Source organism: Bos javanicus, chromosome 7, assembly GCF_032452875.1.
Source record: "Bos javanicus breed banteng chromosome 7, ARS-OSU_banteng_1.0, whole genome shotgun sequence".
Classification (NCBI taxonomy): domain Eukaryota; kingdom Metazoa; phylum Chordata; class Mammalia; order Artiodactyla; family Bovidae; genus Bos; species Bos javanicus.
The window spans coordinates 71,919,961-71,937,767 of record NC_083874.1 but is presented as its reverse complement, the minus strand read 5'-3'; the positions used below and the strand labels follow the sequence as shown (position 1 = coordinate 71,937,767).

The 17,807-nt window shown below is 42.8% G+C and overlaps 1 protein-coding gene across 2 annotated transcripts in view; it reads left to right on the top strand.

Annotated features, from left to right (window-relative positions):
* The window catches only part of ATP10B (ATPase phospholipid transporting 10B (putative)), a 312,921-nt gene that overhangs the window by 181,379 nt on the left and 113,735 nt on the right, over nucleotides 1–17,807 (top strand). For both annotated transcript variants that reach the window (XM_061424249.1, XM_061424250.1), the window contains one exon: nucleotides 13,594–13,798. In XM_061424249.1, coding sequence (XP_061280233.1) covers nucleotides 13,594–13,798 — 205 coding nt within the window. The remainder of the gene's footprint in view (nucleotides 1–13,593; nucleotides 13,799–17,807) is intronic.

The window sequence follows — 17,807 nt, the reverse complement described above, 5'->3', positions numbered from 1 at the left end:
AACAGCAATAAATGATAAATTGGTGATAACAATCCAGAGAAAAAGACATTTATTCCCAGGCCACTGGGAGAGAGGGACATAAAGGTTTTTCTTTTGTTTTTTTAAACCTATAATATCATTTTATTTTTTTTCTTAATAATATAATTTCAGAGATATCTTCTCAAAATTGTTATACATCAATGTTTAGTAATAATAATGGGTTTGATCATTCTTAGTTATTTTGGTGAATCATCATTTAACCCAGAGAGTATTTGAAAACCAGAATCTAAGTTCAATTTATTTCAATACTTGATTATCATAGTTGTCAGGACTTAAAAATTACTTTGGGAATGCTTATATCATGCTATATGTACTGGGGAGGACTTACAAATACTGTTTTCAACTGCTGCTACTGCTGCTAAGTCGCTTCAGTCGTGTCCGACTCTGTGTGACCCCATAGACGGCAGCCCACCAGGCTCCCCCGTCCCTGGGATTCTCCAGGCAAGAACCCTGGAGTGGGCTGCCATTTCCTTTTCCTATGCATGAAAGTGAAAAGTGAAAGTGAAGTCGCTCAGTCGTCTCCAACTCTTAGCAACCCCATGGACTGCAGCCTACCAGGCTCCTCCATCCATGGGATTTGCCAGGCAAGAGTACTGGAGTAGGGTGCCATTGCCTTATCTGATTTTTTTCAACTGAACTGTAGTTAATTTACAGTGTGTTAGTTTCAAGTATACAGCAAAATGATTCAATTATACATATCTATATATTCTTTTTCAGATTCTTTTCCATTTATAGGTTATTACAAGATGTTGAATATAGTTACCTCTGTTATATAGTAGGTTCTTATTGTTTACATAAGGGGGTTTTGTGGTAGTGTTTCCCAAAGTGTGTTCAGTGGAATGATAGTGACAAGAGATGGTCTCTGGGGAAAAAAAAAAAATTCATGAACAGAGACATGTACACTGGCCCTCCTAGACCCATGGTTCATGAAAGATTAAGAAAAGATTACAACAAACCTGTTCATCTTTGATTAACTCGGTGTTGTCCCAAACTTGTAAAATCTTGGAAAGATTTTATAGTATCTCAATTTGAGAAATTTTAATTTTTCCAGTATTATGAAGTAATTGACTGTAAGAACCAGGCAAGTGATTGAATTAAATAGACTGGATATAAAAAGGAAAGCAGTATTATTGACGTACTGATTGATGGCAACTGACACTTGACATCAATGCCAGGATGCAATAGGGAGTGGCGGGAACTGCGGCAAACTGAGAGACAGGGGCATGCATTCATCTTAGGGGACAGAACTGGCCACTGAGCTCTGGCTGGTTACCACGTGGGAAAACAGGCCTAATGTTGCCAGAGTGTCTGAATTTTATTAGGGGAGCTAGAAATTAATGGCACCCCACTCCAGTACTCTTGCCTGGAAAATCCCATGGACAGAGGAGCTTGGTGGTAGGCTGCAGTCCCTGGGGTCGCTAAGAGTCAGACACGATTGAGCGACTTCACTGTCACTTTTCACTTTCATGCATTGGAGAAGGAAATGGCAACCCACTCCAGTGTTCTTGCCTGGAGAATCCCAGGGATGGGGGAGCCTGGTGGGCTACCGTCTCTGGGGTCGCACAGAGTCAGACACGACTGAAGCGACTTGGCAGCAGAAATTAATAGTTTTATTTGAAATAGCCTGATTTTTTTTTTTTTTTTTTTTGGAATGGGGGCTGTCCTGTGACTTTGTCGCTTTGTGCTAAGTCTTTGTTGCTTTACATAGGCTTTCTCTAGTTGTGCGAAGCAGGGACTACTCTTCATTTTGATGTATGGGCTTCTCATTGTGGTGGCTTCTCCTGTTGCAACGCACAGGTTCTAGGGGCACAGCCTTCAGGAGTTGCAGCCCACAGGCTCAGTAGTACTGGCTCTGGGCCCTAGAGCATGTGGACTTCAGTAGCTGTGGCGCACAGGCTCAGTATTTGTGGCTTGTGAGCCCTAGAGCACACAAGCTTCAGTAGCTGTGGCTGACAGACTTAGCTGCTTCTTGGCATGTGGGATCTTCCCTGACCAGGGACTGAACCTGTGTCCCCTGCACTGGCAGGTAGATTCTTATCCACTATGCCTCCAGGCAAGTCCTGAAATGACCTGATTTGTAAGTGTTGACAACTGACACATTTTTAAACACTTCAGACCTATTTTATTTGACCTAAAATTCTTACTTTGCCTTTGAGCCCCCTAATTTGTAACTTCCACTTTATAATATCATAGGAAGTTGGAATCGCTGCAAAAGAATAATTAGATTCTCCTTTTGAGATTTATCTTCAGGGAGGGAACATCTCTGTAGAGAGGTGGTATGAACTTGAAGCAAGAACGCAGGCCTTGGTGTCAGAAGGCCTGTACTCTAGGCCCAGAGCTGTCTCTAACTACTAGTGGTAGCTTAGAAAAGTCCTTGAAATCTTTGGGTCTCAGCTTCTACTTTTGTAAAACCCGGAAGTCAGACTAGATCTTGTCCTGTGGGATGAACTTCGAAAGAACAGAACCCACAGCCAATTAAATCTGGAAAATAGTAATTACTTTATAAATCTCTTGAGTCAAACAAATGAACGTTCATAATAAGGATTCTGGGAGAACCTTCAGTAAGGAACTATCCGACTTTATTGAACTGTTGTGTCAGTTGAGATACTCTTTACCGCAAGAAGTGGAAACCTCAACTCAAACAATTTCAAACAATGAAGAGATTTTGTTTAAGTCACTACAGATGTCCTGAGGTGGGCAGGTGATCAGGCATAGTTCAGTCAGTCAGTCGGTGGTGTACTAGCTGCAGCACTTAGCTGTCCTTTTCACTGGGTCCCCCTCTATGCCATCTTTACCCTCAAGCAGATTTCTCTCATGGAGAAGGCAATGGCACCCCACTCCAGTACTCTTGCCTGGAAAATCCCATGGACAGAGGAGCCTGGTGGGCTGCAGTCCCTGGGGTCGCTGAGGGTCAGACACGACTGAGCGACTTCACTTTCACTTTTCACTTTCATGCATAGGAAAAGGAAATGGCAGCCCACTCCAGGTTCTTGCCTGGAGAATCCCAGGGACGGGGGAGCCAGGTGGGCTGCCGTCTATGGGGTCGCACAGAGTCAGACACAACTAAAGCGACTTAGCAGCAGCAGCAGCAGCAGCAGCAGCAGATTTCCCTCATGATACTGAAATGACTGCAGCAGCTCCAGCCCTCACATCTACATAAAATAACCCACAAAGGGAGAAACAAAAGGACTTTTGGAGGCATTCTCAGAAGGTTCAGGAAGTTTACTCCCCAGATCTTCTTTACCTCTTAGTACCTCCTAGAACCCCAGTGGGTCACATGCCCATCCCTTAACCAATCCTTGTGAGCAGGAGCTGAGATTATTCTAATTAGGTTACACCTGAGTCACAGAGCCCAGGAAGAAGGTTCACCTCCCTGAAAGCATATGGGCTTCCCAGGGAAGGTGACAAATCCTAATGAAAACACGAGTTATTTCCAGGAGAAGGAGGAGCAGATGTTGGAGAGGCTGCCTCCATGTCCTCAATACCGTCACCTTAAAATATTTCTGAACTTCAAGTCCTTGTGAATTATTTCCCACATATTAACAGGAACAGACACACTTTGGAACATTCTGTAATATAAATCTCTAAAGTTCTTCCAACCCTGAAGTGGATGAATTCTATGAAAGACCCCAGAATAGCGAGCCAGAAAATGTTAGATAAACAACTGATGGTGAGGAGCATTCACTTCTACCATCGATGGTATATGACAGAATTTCAGGCAAAGAATACAAGATCTGAGAGGACATGTTTTTTTTTCTGAGAAGCCCTATAAAAGTTTATATCTCAAGCACTAGTTCTATCCATTTTGTCTCCACACATTTGAGAAACCGATGTCAAATGTCTTCATTTTTGTGTAGTTGAATACTAGGACCTTTAGAATGTTGCTCCCCCTAATCCCATGCATCATCCAGCCTAGACTTATTTATACTGTGAGAAAATCTTTTTGCAAACAGCAGAATCCTTGTTAACAGAATTACAATCCTGTTAGAGCATTTTCTTTTAATATAGCCACTGTGCTTGTGGTCTTAAGGTGACCCATTAATCAGATTTACGGAATGACTTCAAGGAGAGATTAGCTTCAGAATTGTATTAGCTTAGTTTCTCCCAGGGCTCAATTTAATGAATCTAGAAACCATACCCAGCAAGAGATTTGTAATTTTCCATTGAGCTTAATACATTTTTATTGGTATTCAGAAAACAGGCAATAAGGAAGCAGAAGTGAGAAGCAAAAAAATCCGTGAAGGTTTCTGTCACCATATTGTAATGCAGTAAAAGCCTTTCAGTGTTTCCGCAGCCAAGCACACACTTACACATCTGTTCAGCAGGTCTCAAGTAGGGACCAAGCGCATGTGCGTGAACATGAAGACCCTTTGAGCCTCGAAGGGCTCTCGGTCCATAGATCATGAGGAACTGGTAAACAACTACAGTGTCCCCTGCCTGTGGATGGCGGGTCACAGTCATGCATGGGCTGCAGTGACACATCTGCCTGCCGAAAATATCAGAACCAGCCAAGGGAAGCCTTCCCTGAAGAGGTGACATTTCAGGAGGTCACTGAAGGATGAGCAACTTTCAAACAGGCAGAGAAAACACGTCAACTCACAGCTTGACATGTCACCCGAAGGTTGTACATGTGACTTATTCTGATACTAAAAGACCAGGATCAAGAGATGTCAGGAGCTTAGGTGAGAAATGGTTCCAATTAGAAAGTTTCATTTCATTTTATTGGCCACATTCAAGCAAGCTCCATGAGTTGGTGATGGACAGGGAAGCCTGGCATGCTGCAGTTCATGGGGTCGCAAAGAGTCAGACACGACTGAGCAACTGAGCTGAACTGGCCATGCTGCGCAGCTTTCGGAATCTTAATTCCCTGACCAGAGATCAAACCTGGGCCCAGAATAGTGAAAGCTCTGAGTCCTAACCACTGGACTGCCAAAGAATTCCCTGAAAACTTTTAAATTCTGACTTTTTACCAAAACTTGGAGATGCTCTTTTCTGTCAGTTTTATGTCTTTTATGTCTTTTCTGTCAGTTGGCTGCTGTAACATAAAAAGAATTCCCAGTGCTACAGGATTGTGGCCAGTCTTCTGACAGCATGGTCATGAAGGCTCCCAGCCATGGCAAGCTCTGCTGGAGAAGGCAGATGCCTGGCCTGCAACCTGGCTTTATTTGTATGTCAGTTTCCTTCCATGCTGGAGGCCCCTGGAAACCCAGAGAGTTGAGGAAACCAGAGATCCTGATCCTGGGTCTGTCACTATTAACTCCATGACCTAAACGAAGCCACTTAGTCAGTCGTGGCCCCATTTGTCTCATCTCCAGTGATCATAGTCCCTCTACGGTACATTTTGTGAAAAGATGACATGTGAGAGAGCTTGAAAGTAGCAGAGCTATAAAAACAACCAGATGGTGCAGTTCCAGAGGAGGGCGCATGAAGTGGCCTCCACAAGATGTTTAAAATGTGACGTCTTACTGGACACTTGGAGTCAAGGACTTCGGTGTCACACCTGGGCTTGTTTCAGAACTGCCACTTCCTAAATGCTTGGACATTTGTAGTTACTTGATCCTTGCAGCCTCCATTTCATTTTCTGTAACATGGGACCAGTATTAGCACCTGTCTCCCAGGGTCATGTGGATTGAATGAAATAATCCTTATAAACTGTTAACTCAATGCCTGCACTATAATTAGCACTACATTATTATTTTTTTTCCCAGTCACTTCAACTCTAATTTTTTCAAAGCCAGGTCCAACCTGAACCTTCATTTTCCTTGCTACATTCTCCACCTATACAACTGAGGAATTGCCTGTTTTATTGGCATAGGTCACAGGCATTCACTGAATCACATTTTCCATTGGGTTTCCATTTCCCAAACCCTTTCCATAGCACTCCTGAGTACACGCAGGCTGAGATTTAGATAATACAAGGGATTTAGGTGGCTTCATCTGTCCTAGAGCCCAGGCCAATTATCCCAACCCAACTTCTAACACATGGTATTCTACATTAGAATATCATATTTGTGTGGCTCTTAATATTAATAGCTATTTGATCCCCATGCTATTATTATTTTCCTCCATATACCATCCCTCTGGTAAACCCAAAGGTGATGGAATGATGGACAGGGTAGAACTGAGCCTTTACCAGGGCCATCCGAACATCAAAATACACTCATAAATTCTTCACCCGAAAGCTACTTTCCTGGGTTTGCTGTAAGTGTTGTATGAAGTAATGCGTGTAAAATGCTTAGTATAGTGGCTGGCATTCAGTAGCTATCAGCAAATGTTGGCTAAGATATTACTAAGGATAGTTCTATAAGCTTGATAGCCAGGAGTCACCATAAGCTTGATCCAAGTGAAGTGACAGTCAGTCAGTCGTGTCCAACTCATTGCTACCCCATGGACTGTATAGAATTATCCAGGCCAGAATACTGGAGTAGGTAGCTGTTCCCTTCTCCAGGGGATGTTCCCAACCCAGGGATAAAACCCAGGTCTCTCACATTTCAGGCAGATTCTCTACCAGCTGAGCCACCAGAGAAGCCCAGGGGAGTAAGAAAGATAGACCATTGGCTGGGGATTTGAACTGCAGGGAAGACAAACTCTTTATCATAAAGCTTGAATCCAAGCTCTAATAACAAAGCAAAATAGGTCTGGGGAAGAATCTGAAAAATGCACATAACAGAGAAACATAGTGTCACTGGAGGCATGACTATTAAACGTGCCACTGGCTGGAGTTGACAGACCAGCAGACCGCTGCATCCACCCTGAGGCTCTTTGCTCTGCATTTGGCACCAGCCAAATAGACGCCCTCTCTCCTCTCTGAAGCATTGCTTTTGCAAGGGCTCACCCCACTCCCACAGCCTCACCCTGCACTCACAGCAGGCCATACACTATTTGGGCCAATTCAGCTTATCATGTCAGGTTTGAATGCATTAGGTTCTCCCCTAAACTCAATGGGTAGAAGAATCATAAAACAATAATCCCGGTGTCCCCAGACCTCTGGACTCCTGTCAACAGGCATGATTTTTTTCTGAGCGGATGACGATTTATAGCCTCTGGCTCGCCATGATGGAGCTCACAATTCCAAAAGCTGAGGCTCCTGTTCTCAACCCCTGTTCTTAGTTTCATTTATGTCACCAGATGCTGAGGCTTCATCTGCTCTGTATTCACTCTCCAGCAGAACCAGGAGACCACGTGGAGCTGGAAAGCCCCCACAGCTGTCATTCCTGTGTCCTGGTAGATGTACCTGTGTGACCTTACACAAGTTGGATAACCTTTCTGGGCCTAAGTTTCCTCATCTATGAAACAGAGATAGCAGTAATAATACAATAAAAGTAGGCAGTTAAATGGTAATATAGGTTAAGTGCCATAGGCCTTAGTCTTTTAGGAAACCAACAAATTGTCTTTCAGAGTGGCTGTTCCATTGTACCATTCAAAATGCCTGTACCATTCCTACAAACAATGTATGAGAGTGCCTGTTGCTCAGCTTCCTCTCCTGTTTTTATTTAAAAACAAAAACAAAAAAACTCTTCTTTTGGGGCTTGGGGAAAATGTTTGGATTTTTAAAGTTTCTTTAAATGTGTTTGCACATTATGTGTCTGAACCGAATTCATGAAATGTAATCACAGACATAAAGTGGGCATCCCAGTAGCATGAAGAAGAAAATGCTGTGTTGTTAGTGTTCGGGATTTGTGTATTTAAGTAGGGATGTATGATATCTCATTTTAACTTGCATTTTTCTGATGACATATGATGGGGAGCTCTTTGCCTGCTTATTTGACATCTGTATATCTTCTTTGTTGAGGTGTCTGTTTAGGTCTCTTGTCCATTTTTTAATGGGGTTTTTTGTTCTTATTGTTGAGTTTTAAGAGCTTTCCTGGTGGCTCAGATGGTAAAGAATCCACCTGCAATGCAGGAGACCCGGGTTTGATCCCTGGAGAAGGGAATGGTTACCCACTCCAGTATTCTTGCCTAGAGAATCCCATGGACAGAGGAGCCTGGTGGGCTACAGTCCATGGGGGTCGCAAAGAGTCAGACACAACTGAGTGACTAACGCTTAACAGTTCTTGTATGTTTCAGATAACAACCCTTTATCAGATGTGTCTTTTGCAAAACACATATTTTGTCCCAGATAGTGGCTTGTGTTCTCATTCTCTTACCATCATTTTTCATAGAAATTTTTGATTTTAATAAAATCCCACTTATCAATTACTTCTTTCATGAATAGTGCCTATGGTGTTTACCTGAAAAGTCATTGTCATACCAAAGGTCATCTAGGTTTTCTGCTATGTTGTCTTAAAGTTTTATAGTTCTGCACCTTATATTTAGGCCTGTGATCCATTTTGAGTTGATTTTTGTGAAGAGTATAAGATCTGTGTCTGGATTCTATTCTTTTCTTTTTTGTCATTTGAATGTCCACTTGTTCCAGCACCATTTGTTGAAAAGATTATCTTTGCTCAGTTGTATGCCTTTGCTCCTTTGTCAAAGGTCAGTTGACTATAATTATATGAATCTATTTCTGGGCTATCTATTCTGTTCTATTGATCTATTATTCTGTTCTTAATCAACACTGCACTGTCTTGATTACTGTAGCTTTATAGTAAGTCTTAAAGCTAGTTGGCCTTTTTTGGCTCTTTATATAAACTTTAGAACTATTCATAGTTTTTCAACATCCTCAAAAACTTGGTGGGAAGCCCTGATTTTAAGGATATATATTTCTGAGAATTTGCCCAGTAACCAGCATTCAGAGTCCTTAGTCTTCCATAGGCTGAATTTGGCCCTTGTTTTGGGGCTTGGGGAAAATGTTTGGATTTTTAAAGTTTCTTTAAGTGTGTTTGGACATTATGTGTCTGAACCCAACTCATGAAATGTAATTACAGACATAAAGTGGGCATCCCAGTAACATGAAGAAGAAAATGCTGGGGCAGCAGTGGTGGTTAGCCCTCCCCCTAACATTGACAATCCTTGTCATCAGCAGCATAAAAGCAGCTTGTATTTAGTGAGTCCTTATTCAGTGCAGAACCGAGCTCTCAGTCCCTTACATGGGTCATGTCACCAATCCTTTTAAAAACCCTCTGAGGCAAATACAAGTATTACCTTCAGCTGAAGGTAGTCTCTGAAAGATTAAGTTACTTCCCCAAGGTCACTCAGGTAGTAGTGGTAAAGTTGAGATTCAAGCCCACTCTTAGTCCCTATACTGCACTCACTCTCACTGGCTTCCCCTTTCACCCTGGGGTAATGACACAGACCCTTTGGGGCGTGACATGCCAGCTTCTTGAAGGACAGTCCAGGTCAGCTCATCCTATACCGGCTGGAAATCCTACAGACAACTAAGCTTCCTGATAAATCCCCTCTACTCTAGTTCCTTAAAACATAAAACCTTCATGTGTGTGCATGCTAAGTTGCGTCGGTCATGTCCAACTCTTTGCGACCCCAGCAGGCTCTTCTGTCCATGAGATTCTCCAGGCATGAATACTGGAGTGGGTTGTCATGCCCTCCTCCAGGGGATCTTCCTGACTCAGGGATCGAACCCACGTCTCTTATATCTCCTGCATTGGCAGGTGGGTTCTTTACCACTAGTGCCACCTGGGGAACCCCAAACCCACATAGTACTTGAGAAATGGGACCTTAAACACCCTTTCCTCCTCCATTCCCCACTTTTCACCTGCTTCCCCACAGGATCTAGTTGTTTACAAATCTCTCATGCTGTTTATTTACCTCTTAATAAGCCCTAGCTCCTCTCAGAAAGCCATTTAGCACTGCATCACTTAATTTCTCCCCGAGGCAGAATCTGCCAGATGGAGTCTTTGTCCCCAGCCATGTTGATTTGTCTTATTTTTAAGCAGCAGTGAACATGCCACGAAACTAAAATAGCAATCAGTTCCCAGGTGTGGACTCACTGAGCATGTGGGAAACCATCAGGAGCGTGTGGACGTGTCCACCCGGGGCATCTGTTCCAAATGGGCTGGATTAACCAGGGAATGACTCCCGCAGGTGGCTCCCAGCCAGCTGCTGGCCACATCTGGGCATCCCTTAGTGCAGAAGCACACCACTTTTCTGCCTCAGTGGGGTTCAGCCACTCAGCACCTCCTGGGGCTGGATCCCAGGGCTGTGCACCGTTGCCTTTTCCACAGTTATATTTCTAACAGTTGAGGAGACAGAGTGGGTCCCCAGGGGATCAGAAAATCAGCACAGGATAACCCTGTGCAAGAAGGAAATGTCTCCAATGTCACTTTTTCTCATCCCAAATTCCTATAAAATCTAACTCCATTTCTGTAACATTACTTTGTTTGGGTCAATCAATACAAATGTAATTCAAATTCTATACCAGCTAAATTACTAAATTATGTCCCCCCCAAAAAAAAAATTTTAAACACCCTCTCCTGAATCTGTTGCTTCCATAGCTTCTGTGCTCCTGGACACATGACAGGATATATGCTTGCAGGTGTATGAGCCTCTGTTTGAGCAGCATGACCTGGAGGTGGGCAATCTCTGTTTGGGGGAGGGTAAGCCTACAACAGGGACTAAGAGTGTTCTTCAGCACTGCATGTCATCTTAAGGAAGAGAAGATTGCATCTAAAGGAAAGACAGGTGATTGTTACCAGGACAGCAGTACTGGACAGGACCTCCCTGGGATCCAAGGAATGATGGAATGAAGTTAGAGACCAGCCTGATGTGTAGCTTCTTGTGTGGTTCCATTGATCTTGCGATACCTATCATCACCATGGGAATTGACAAGACAACACTCCAGCCTAACTCACAGAAGTGACTCCTCATAATTATCTATATAGATATAGATATTTATGTTTCATAATTCATCTGCATGACTTCTACCTTCCATTCTCTTAATTATTCACAACTCATAATAAGTAATGCGTGCGTGCTCAGTTGTGTCCAACTCTCTGCGACCCTATGGACTGTAGCTCTCTGTACAGGCTTCTCTGTACATGGGGTTTTCCAGGCAAGAACACTGGAGTGGGTTTCCATTTCCTCCTCCAGTAATAAACAGTGGAGTCCTTTATGAGAAGGAAGAAGAATGAGATTCAATATTGATGGGTGGAGGTGTGTTGGCCTGCCTTTGGTATGTCTATGTATACGGCACTCCCAACTAGCTTTTGCAAACTTCTTGAACCATCATTCTCTGAAAGTATTGGCAGTTAGAATATTGCTCAGAGTCAGTGCTGTTCTCATGAAACCCCATCTCAAGTACCAAGCAGAGTGCTGAGGTCACCTTTGGGACTGGGCCATTCCCAAAGGACAGAAGTCAAAGGCGGGAAGTGGAGAAGAATATAGATAAGTTGAATGACAATCCTTTGGAACAGTTTTGCTGTACTATTCAAGAATCTTTTTTTTTTTTTAAGTGCCCTCTCACAAAGGGGGAAAAAACAATAGAGAAAGCCTCCCTCCTTCACCACATAAGATCCTTTTCCCATGGAAAGTATCTGCGATTCCAATTTCTTTAAGTAGCCTTATATTTGGACATTTAACAGGTGTTCCCAAGGCTGCTCTAAAGAAAGTTTTCCTGAATCAGGATATAAGTGTTTCTCTGAAATGGCAGTGAGAAACAAATCTGGGAAAACTATCTCTATTCTTCATGGTAAAAAAATTTAAAAATAACATAGAGAAGCAGGAGAGCATAAAACAAGCTGAGGGAACGAAAAGGGCTTAGAACCCTACTTTTTCCATTAAAAGAATTACTGAAATGCTACAGATGCACTGCCCTCAAAATGCTCAGAAGTGGTCTCCATTGGGACGATATTGCCCACCGATTAGTTTAACCAGTGGCTGCTGCGCTGTGGGCACTTCTGAAGAATTCTATGGGTCTTGAGAGTTTTAAGACTGCTCCCTAATTGCAATTCCTGATTATTTTATAGACTCCGATCAGATCTTCTCTTGGATGGCCTTCCAAAAGGCTTCCAAAGGATATACATCTATTTTAGGAAAGTGGGGGGAATCCTTCACATGGGTCTTTTATGACAAGGAAAATCCAGTCTTAGGAGGGCTTGCTCAGGGTTTTCTAGAGTGCCCCAAAGAAAGGAGAAAGCTCAAACCTTTATCTTCAGTCTGAGGAGAAAAGTTACATTCCAGTCACGTCTCTCTGTATGCAGAAGAGTGGTCCTGTCTTGCTCAGGGCAGCTCCTATTTCTACAGAAACAGAACCAACAGCATGCCCAGAGGGGCTCAGCATCCATGGAGAAAAACAGCAAAGGAGAGCTGCCTTTCCAGGCCTGGCTGGGCTCAGAGGTGTTCACCTGAAAGCCAGCTGGGCCTAATTCAAAAGAACCACATCTGGAATATAGGTTTGGTCCCAAATCTTACATGTAAAGAGATTTCCAAGCAGTCTTAAAAGAGCCCTCACTTCTAGACAGATCTGGAAACTATGCCACCCATAATAATTGAAAGCACTTATAAAGTTCAATTTGACTTGGCAAATCCAAAAGGCTTCAGAGCATGCCTGATGAATACTTCAAAATATTTCTTAAATGGTAGGAGATGGAATAAATCAGATTGCCTGGGAGAACAGAATGAGTTCAATATTTGGTTAATCAGAAGGAAGAATTTGTAAAAATGAGGGCTCTTGGAAATGAAATGTATTGCCTTGGGGAATAACGAGTCTTTTTGCTGGGGGTATAATAGCTGATGCTGCCATTTCACTGGAGAAGAAAGAGGGGAATGTCTTCGAGGAGGTAGGATACCTGTGCAGCAGTGAAAACTGGGTTTGGGGTCAAGGTGGACCCAGACTCAGGGTCCAGCTCTGTTTTTGTAAAACTTTGGGAAATTTCTTCTAAACCCTCCATCCCCTCTTTGTGAAATGGGTATAATAATATCTTCTTCAGTAGATTATTATGTAAGCAAATGAAGTATTAATTTATACCAGTGCTTGGCATGGTAGAAATGCTAGATTCACAGTTGTTGCTGCCCCGATCATTGTGTAAGCTCTGATAAACTGGATGGGGAGAGCAAGTGCATCATTTCTCAGACTTCTTTAGCCCTCTGACTCTGTGATCAGTGTGGGGCCCATCCTGTCAATGTTCCTGGTGCCGTCTCCCTAATTCCCTGTTTCCTGTTTCAGCACCCTTCAGATCTTCCTAGACAGTGGGCTATATTCTCACCTTTCCAATGCCACTCTCCACCTAAAACCAGAAGCCATATGTCCTATTCTCCAGTCTTTTATGGCCCTGCTTTCCTCAGTGATAACTGGGTATTCTGGGAAGTGAAGTTTATAAAGAATATGATGTTAATATGAATATATGGTCACCTTCTCCTTTAAATTTTTTCTCCTGCCAGGATGCAAGGGCTGAGCACAGCAACCAGTCAAGAGCCAGCAGTCAGTCAAAACTCCACACGGTCATCAGGAGAGATCTTTACTAGTGGGATACTATAGATTATGCTTAGCTTTTCTAGAGATGATGCTAGTGGTCATTTGGGGCACATATAATATGGAGCAGTCTTGTGACAAGTTGATTGGGGGATATTAGGTACAGGGAGGGGGACTTTTTCCATTCATTCATTTATGTTCTGAGAACCTTAACATACGCTCTGACCCCTGTCTTTCTCCCACCCCAGGAAAGAGCAGAGCTACGTGCAGAAGTGCTGGAAGGATGTACATGTGGGGGACTTCATCCAGATGCAGTGCAACGAGATCATCCCAGCCGATATACTCCTCCTCTTCTCCTCGGACCCCAGTGGGGTCTGCCATCTGGAAACTGCCAACTTGGATGGAGAGACCAACCTCAAACAGAGGCGGGTTGTGAAGGGCTTCTCACAGCAGGTAGGGCTCTTTCTAAGATAAGGTCTTTAACTGGAGGGCCAGGGGAAGATGTCAGCCAACTCTACTTGGAAATTGGATTCAATCTGGTGGGTAGAGGAGAAGGTAGTAGATGCTCCTTTCCCAAGCATTTTGTTGTTGTTGTTTTCAGTCACTGATTCATGCCCGATTCTTTCTGACCCCATGGTCTACAGCACGCCAGGGTCCACACCAGGATTCGTATCCTTCAGAGTTTGCTCAAATTCGTGTCCATTGAGTTGGTGATGCCATCCCACTATCTCATCCTCTCTCAGCCCCTTCTCCTCCTGCCCTCAATCTTTCCCAGCATCAAAGTCTTTTCCAATGAGTCAGTGCTTCACTTCAGGTGGCCAAAGTATTGGAGCTTCAGCATCAGTCCTTACAATGAATATTCAGGGTTGATTTCCTTTAGGATTGACTGGTTTCATCTCCTTGCTATCCACAGGACTCTCAAGAGTCTTCTTCAGCACCATGGTTTGACAGTATCAACCCTTTGGCGCTCAGCCTTCTTTATGGTCCAACTCTGACATCCATACATGACTACTGGAAAAACCATAGCTTTGACTATATGGACTTTGGTTGGCAAAGTGATGTCTCTGTATTTTAGTACTCTGTCTAGGTTTGTCATAGCTTTTCTTCCAAGGAGCAAGTGTCTTTTAATTTCAACGCTGCAGTCACACAGTCTTTCCAGTAACTCTCTAAGATAAATATCATCCCCTTCTCACAGATGGGGAAACTGAGGCTTGGGAAAGTAAATAACTTGCTGAAACCCTCAGAGCCCTTAAAAGGGGACCCGTGTGTTTAGTTGAAGAAACTGCTCTTTGCTCTAAACCAAGGAGTCTAGTATCTGCTCAGTTACTTTTGAGACAAGCCCACTTTTCTGTGCTTATCCAATCCCCACTCATTCTGTCCAGATCAGCTCCAGCCATTTCTCCCTCTATGAATTTTTTCTAGTGTTCCTTTGATACCAGCATAAAAGCAGCAAGGTATCATGAATCATTTTTTCATTTTGTATGTCTTACCTTCATGACAGTACTGAAATCTCTTTAAGAACAGGGAATGATCATCAACATTTTAATTTAATTTAATTTAATGTTTATGTGTATGATACCATGGACATCATGGAGAAATCATGATCGTTTTGTGGTTAAGAACCCAGGGTCTAGAGTCTGGCAGAGCTGAACTCAAAGCCCAAACCTACCGTTTATTAACTGTCTCACCCTTTATTCCCTCATCTGGAAAATGGACACAAAAATAGTATCCTCTCTATAGCATGCTTCTGAGGACTGAATTGTCACTGAACCAAACTTGATTCTGCTTGCCCATGTGCTGTAGAGTCAATCTACTGACGCTGGGTCATAGTGAAGGAAAACACAGCATTTATTCTAAGGCTTCGTACAAGTAGTCCACGACAGCTAGTGCTCAGAAGGCCCAAATTCCCTGATGGGTTTCCAGATAACATTTTTTTTTTAGTTAATTTTTATTGATGTATAGTTGCTTTACAATGTTGTGTTAGTCTCTACTGTACCACAAAGTGAATCAGTTATACATATACATATATCTCCTCTTCTTTGGATTTCCTTTTCATTTAGGTCACAATAGACCACTGAGTCAGAGAAAGAAATGGCACCCCACTCCAGTACTCTTGCCTGGCAAATCCCATGGACGGAGGAGCCTGGTAGGCTGCAGTCCATGGGGTCACTAAGAGTTGGACACGACTGAGCGACTTCACTTTCACTTTTCACTTTCATGCATTGGAGAAGGAAATGGCAACCCACTCCAGTGTTCTTGCCTGGAGAATCCCAGGGACAGGGGAGCCTGGTGGGCTGTAGTCTATGGGGTCGCACAGAGTCAGACACGACTGACGCGACTTAGCAGCAGCAGCAGCAGCAGACCACTGAGTAAAGTTCCCTGTGCTATACAATAGGTTCTGGTTAGTTATCTATTTTATACATAGTATCAATGTGTGTTTGTCAATCCCAATCCCCCAATTCATCCCACCCACCCCTTCCCTGCTTGGTTTCCATACATTTGCTCTCTGTGCCTGCTTTGCAAATAAGATCATCTATACCGTTTTTTCTAGATTCCACATAGATGTATTAATACATGGTATTTGTTTTTCTCTTACTTCACTCTGTATGACAGTCTCTGGGTGCATCCACATCTCTGCAAATGACCCAGTTTTGTTCCTCTTTATGGCTGAGTAATATTCCATTGTATATATTCCATTTCTTTGGGTATGTCCCCAGTAATAGGATCGCTGGGTCATGTGATAGTTCTATTTTTAGTTTTTTAAAGAGCAAAATGGCATTTTTAAAGCCTAAGTAAGGAAAGGGGGACGGGGTATGTGATCAGCTCATGCACAATTCTCTGATTGGTGGTAAGATAATAGGGCAGTTGTCACAGTGTCCACAGTTGCCTGGGCTATGTGCTGTAGACCTCGGGGCTATGTCCTCATGGTCATTAAGCAATTCACATCTTCCATTTGGTGAGGGCTTTCATGTCAACAACTCAGGAAATGTACATCAGAAACTATTATCTAGGTACTTCAGAAAGGAACTAAAGCAGAGGGTATGGGGTAAGGGTTGACCCCAGTATGGCCCCATAAAGTCCTGCTCAGTTATAAAATGATAGGTACATGAATTAGCATGAAGCTAGGCATGTAATAAGAGACCAATAAGTAGTTGGCAGTAAATAGAAGTGGCGTTCATAGGCAATATGTGTTGACTGAAACTGAGTGTGAAAAATTCAAATTTTCAATTAAATCCTGGGAGCAGAGCAGTAAAACTTGTGTACATTTACAAATCTCCCTTCAGGCTGCCCACCCCAACAGCCTCCCCACAAATCTGAGTCCTTTTACTCTTGGGTAGTTATCTGGTGTCGCTGCTTCACCCACTTACTTCTTTTGTTTGTTGTTGGCAGCAGCCCCAAGCTGTTTCTTATGTATTAATTAGTCTGATGGTTTGGGATTTGACCAGAATGAAGAGCTGGATGAAAGGGTCATTCACGCTCCACTGCTACCAACCAACTCAATTTAATCACATCTCTCAAACTCTAACCCTGACTTCTCTTAGGATACTTGATGTAATGATTTACAAAAAAATAAAATTCATTTGTAAAGGGTATAAGATTTGTTTGATCTTGAAAGTTTTCAGAATTCTCTATTCTATTTCAATAACTGACTCTCCCTCTCACTTTGCTGAAGTGTGCTTTTCCATTTCTTTAAGAACAGTGATAATAGTACTACTAATAATGCATTCTTAAATTAATCTCTATTGGAGTATAATTGCTTTACAATGTTGTGTTAATATCTCCTGTACAGTAAAGTGAGTCAGCTATATGTATACATATATCCCCTCCCTTTTGAATTTCCTTCCCACTCAGGTCAGCCCAGTGCATTGAGTAGAGTTCCCTGTGCTATACAGTCGGTTCTCATCAGTCATCTATTTTATACATAGTGAATCCCACGCCCCCTTCCCCCTTGGTATTTATGCATTTGTTCTCTATGCCTGTGTCTATATTTCTGCTTTAATGTACCTTTTTAAAGTCCTTTTACACATAAGGCAAATGAGGCACAGAGAAGTGAAGTAACTTGTCCGAGGTCATCAAGCTGGGAAGTATTGGAACCACAATCCAAAGCCAAGTTTGTCCAGTCTCAGCTCTTAAAATGTGTAGTAGCTCGTTTCCCTGGTCCTTTGCCTCTCACTCACCTTTTACCCAGAGTTGCTTACTTGAAAGCACACATGTATCATTTTCAATATTCCTTTCCACTTTTAAGTAACAAGTGGCAGGAAGGATAAAAGCAGACCTAGCCAGATCCCAGGGGAGTAGGAATTTTAGCTGCTCTTTGCTATCTTGCTTCTCCCTTATGTCTTTAATGCAAAATGCAAAAAGATTTCTGAATATGGATAGAATTCTCTTCTAACCCTATGTATAATATGTCTCAAATATGTTGAACAAAGATGTCCATGAGAGTTGCAAGAAAAAATATGTA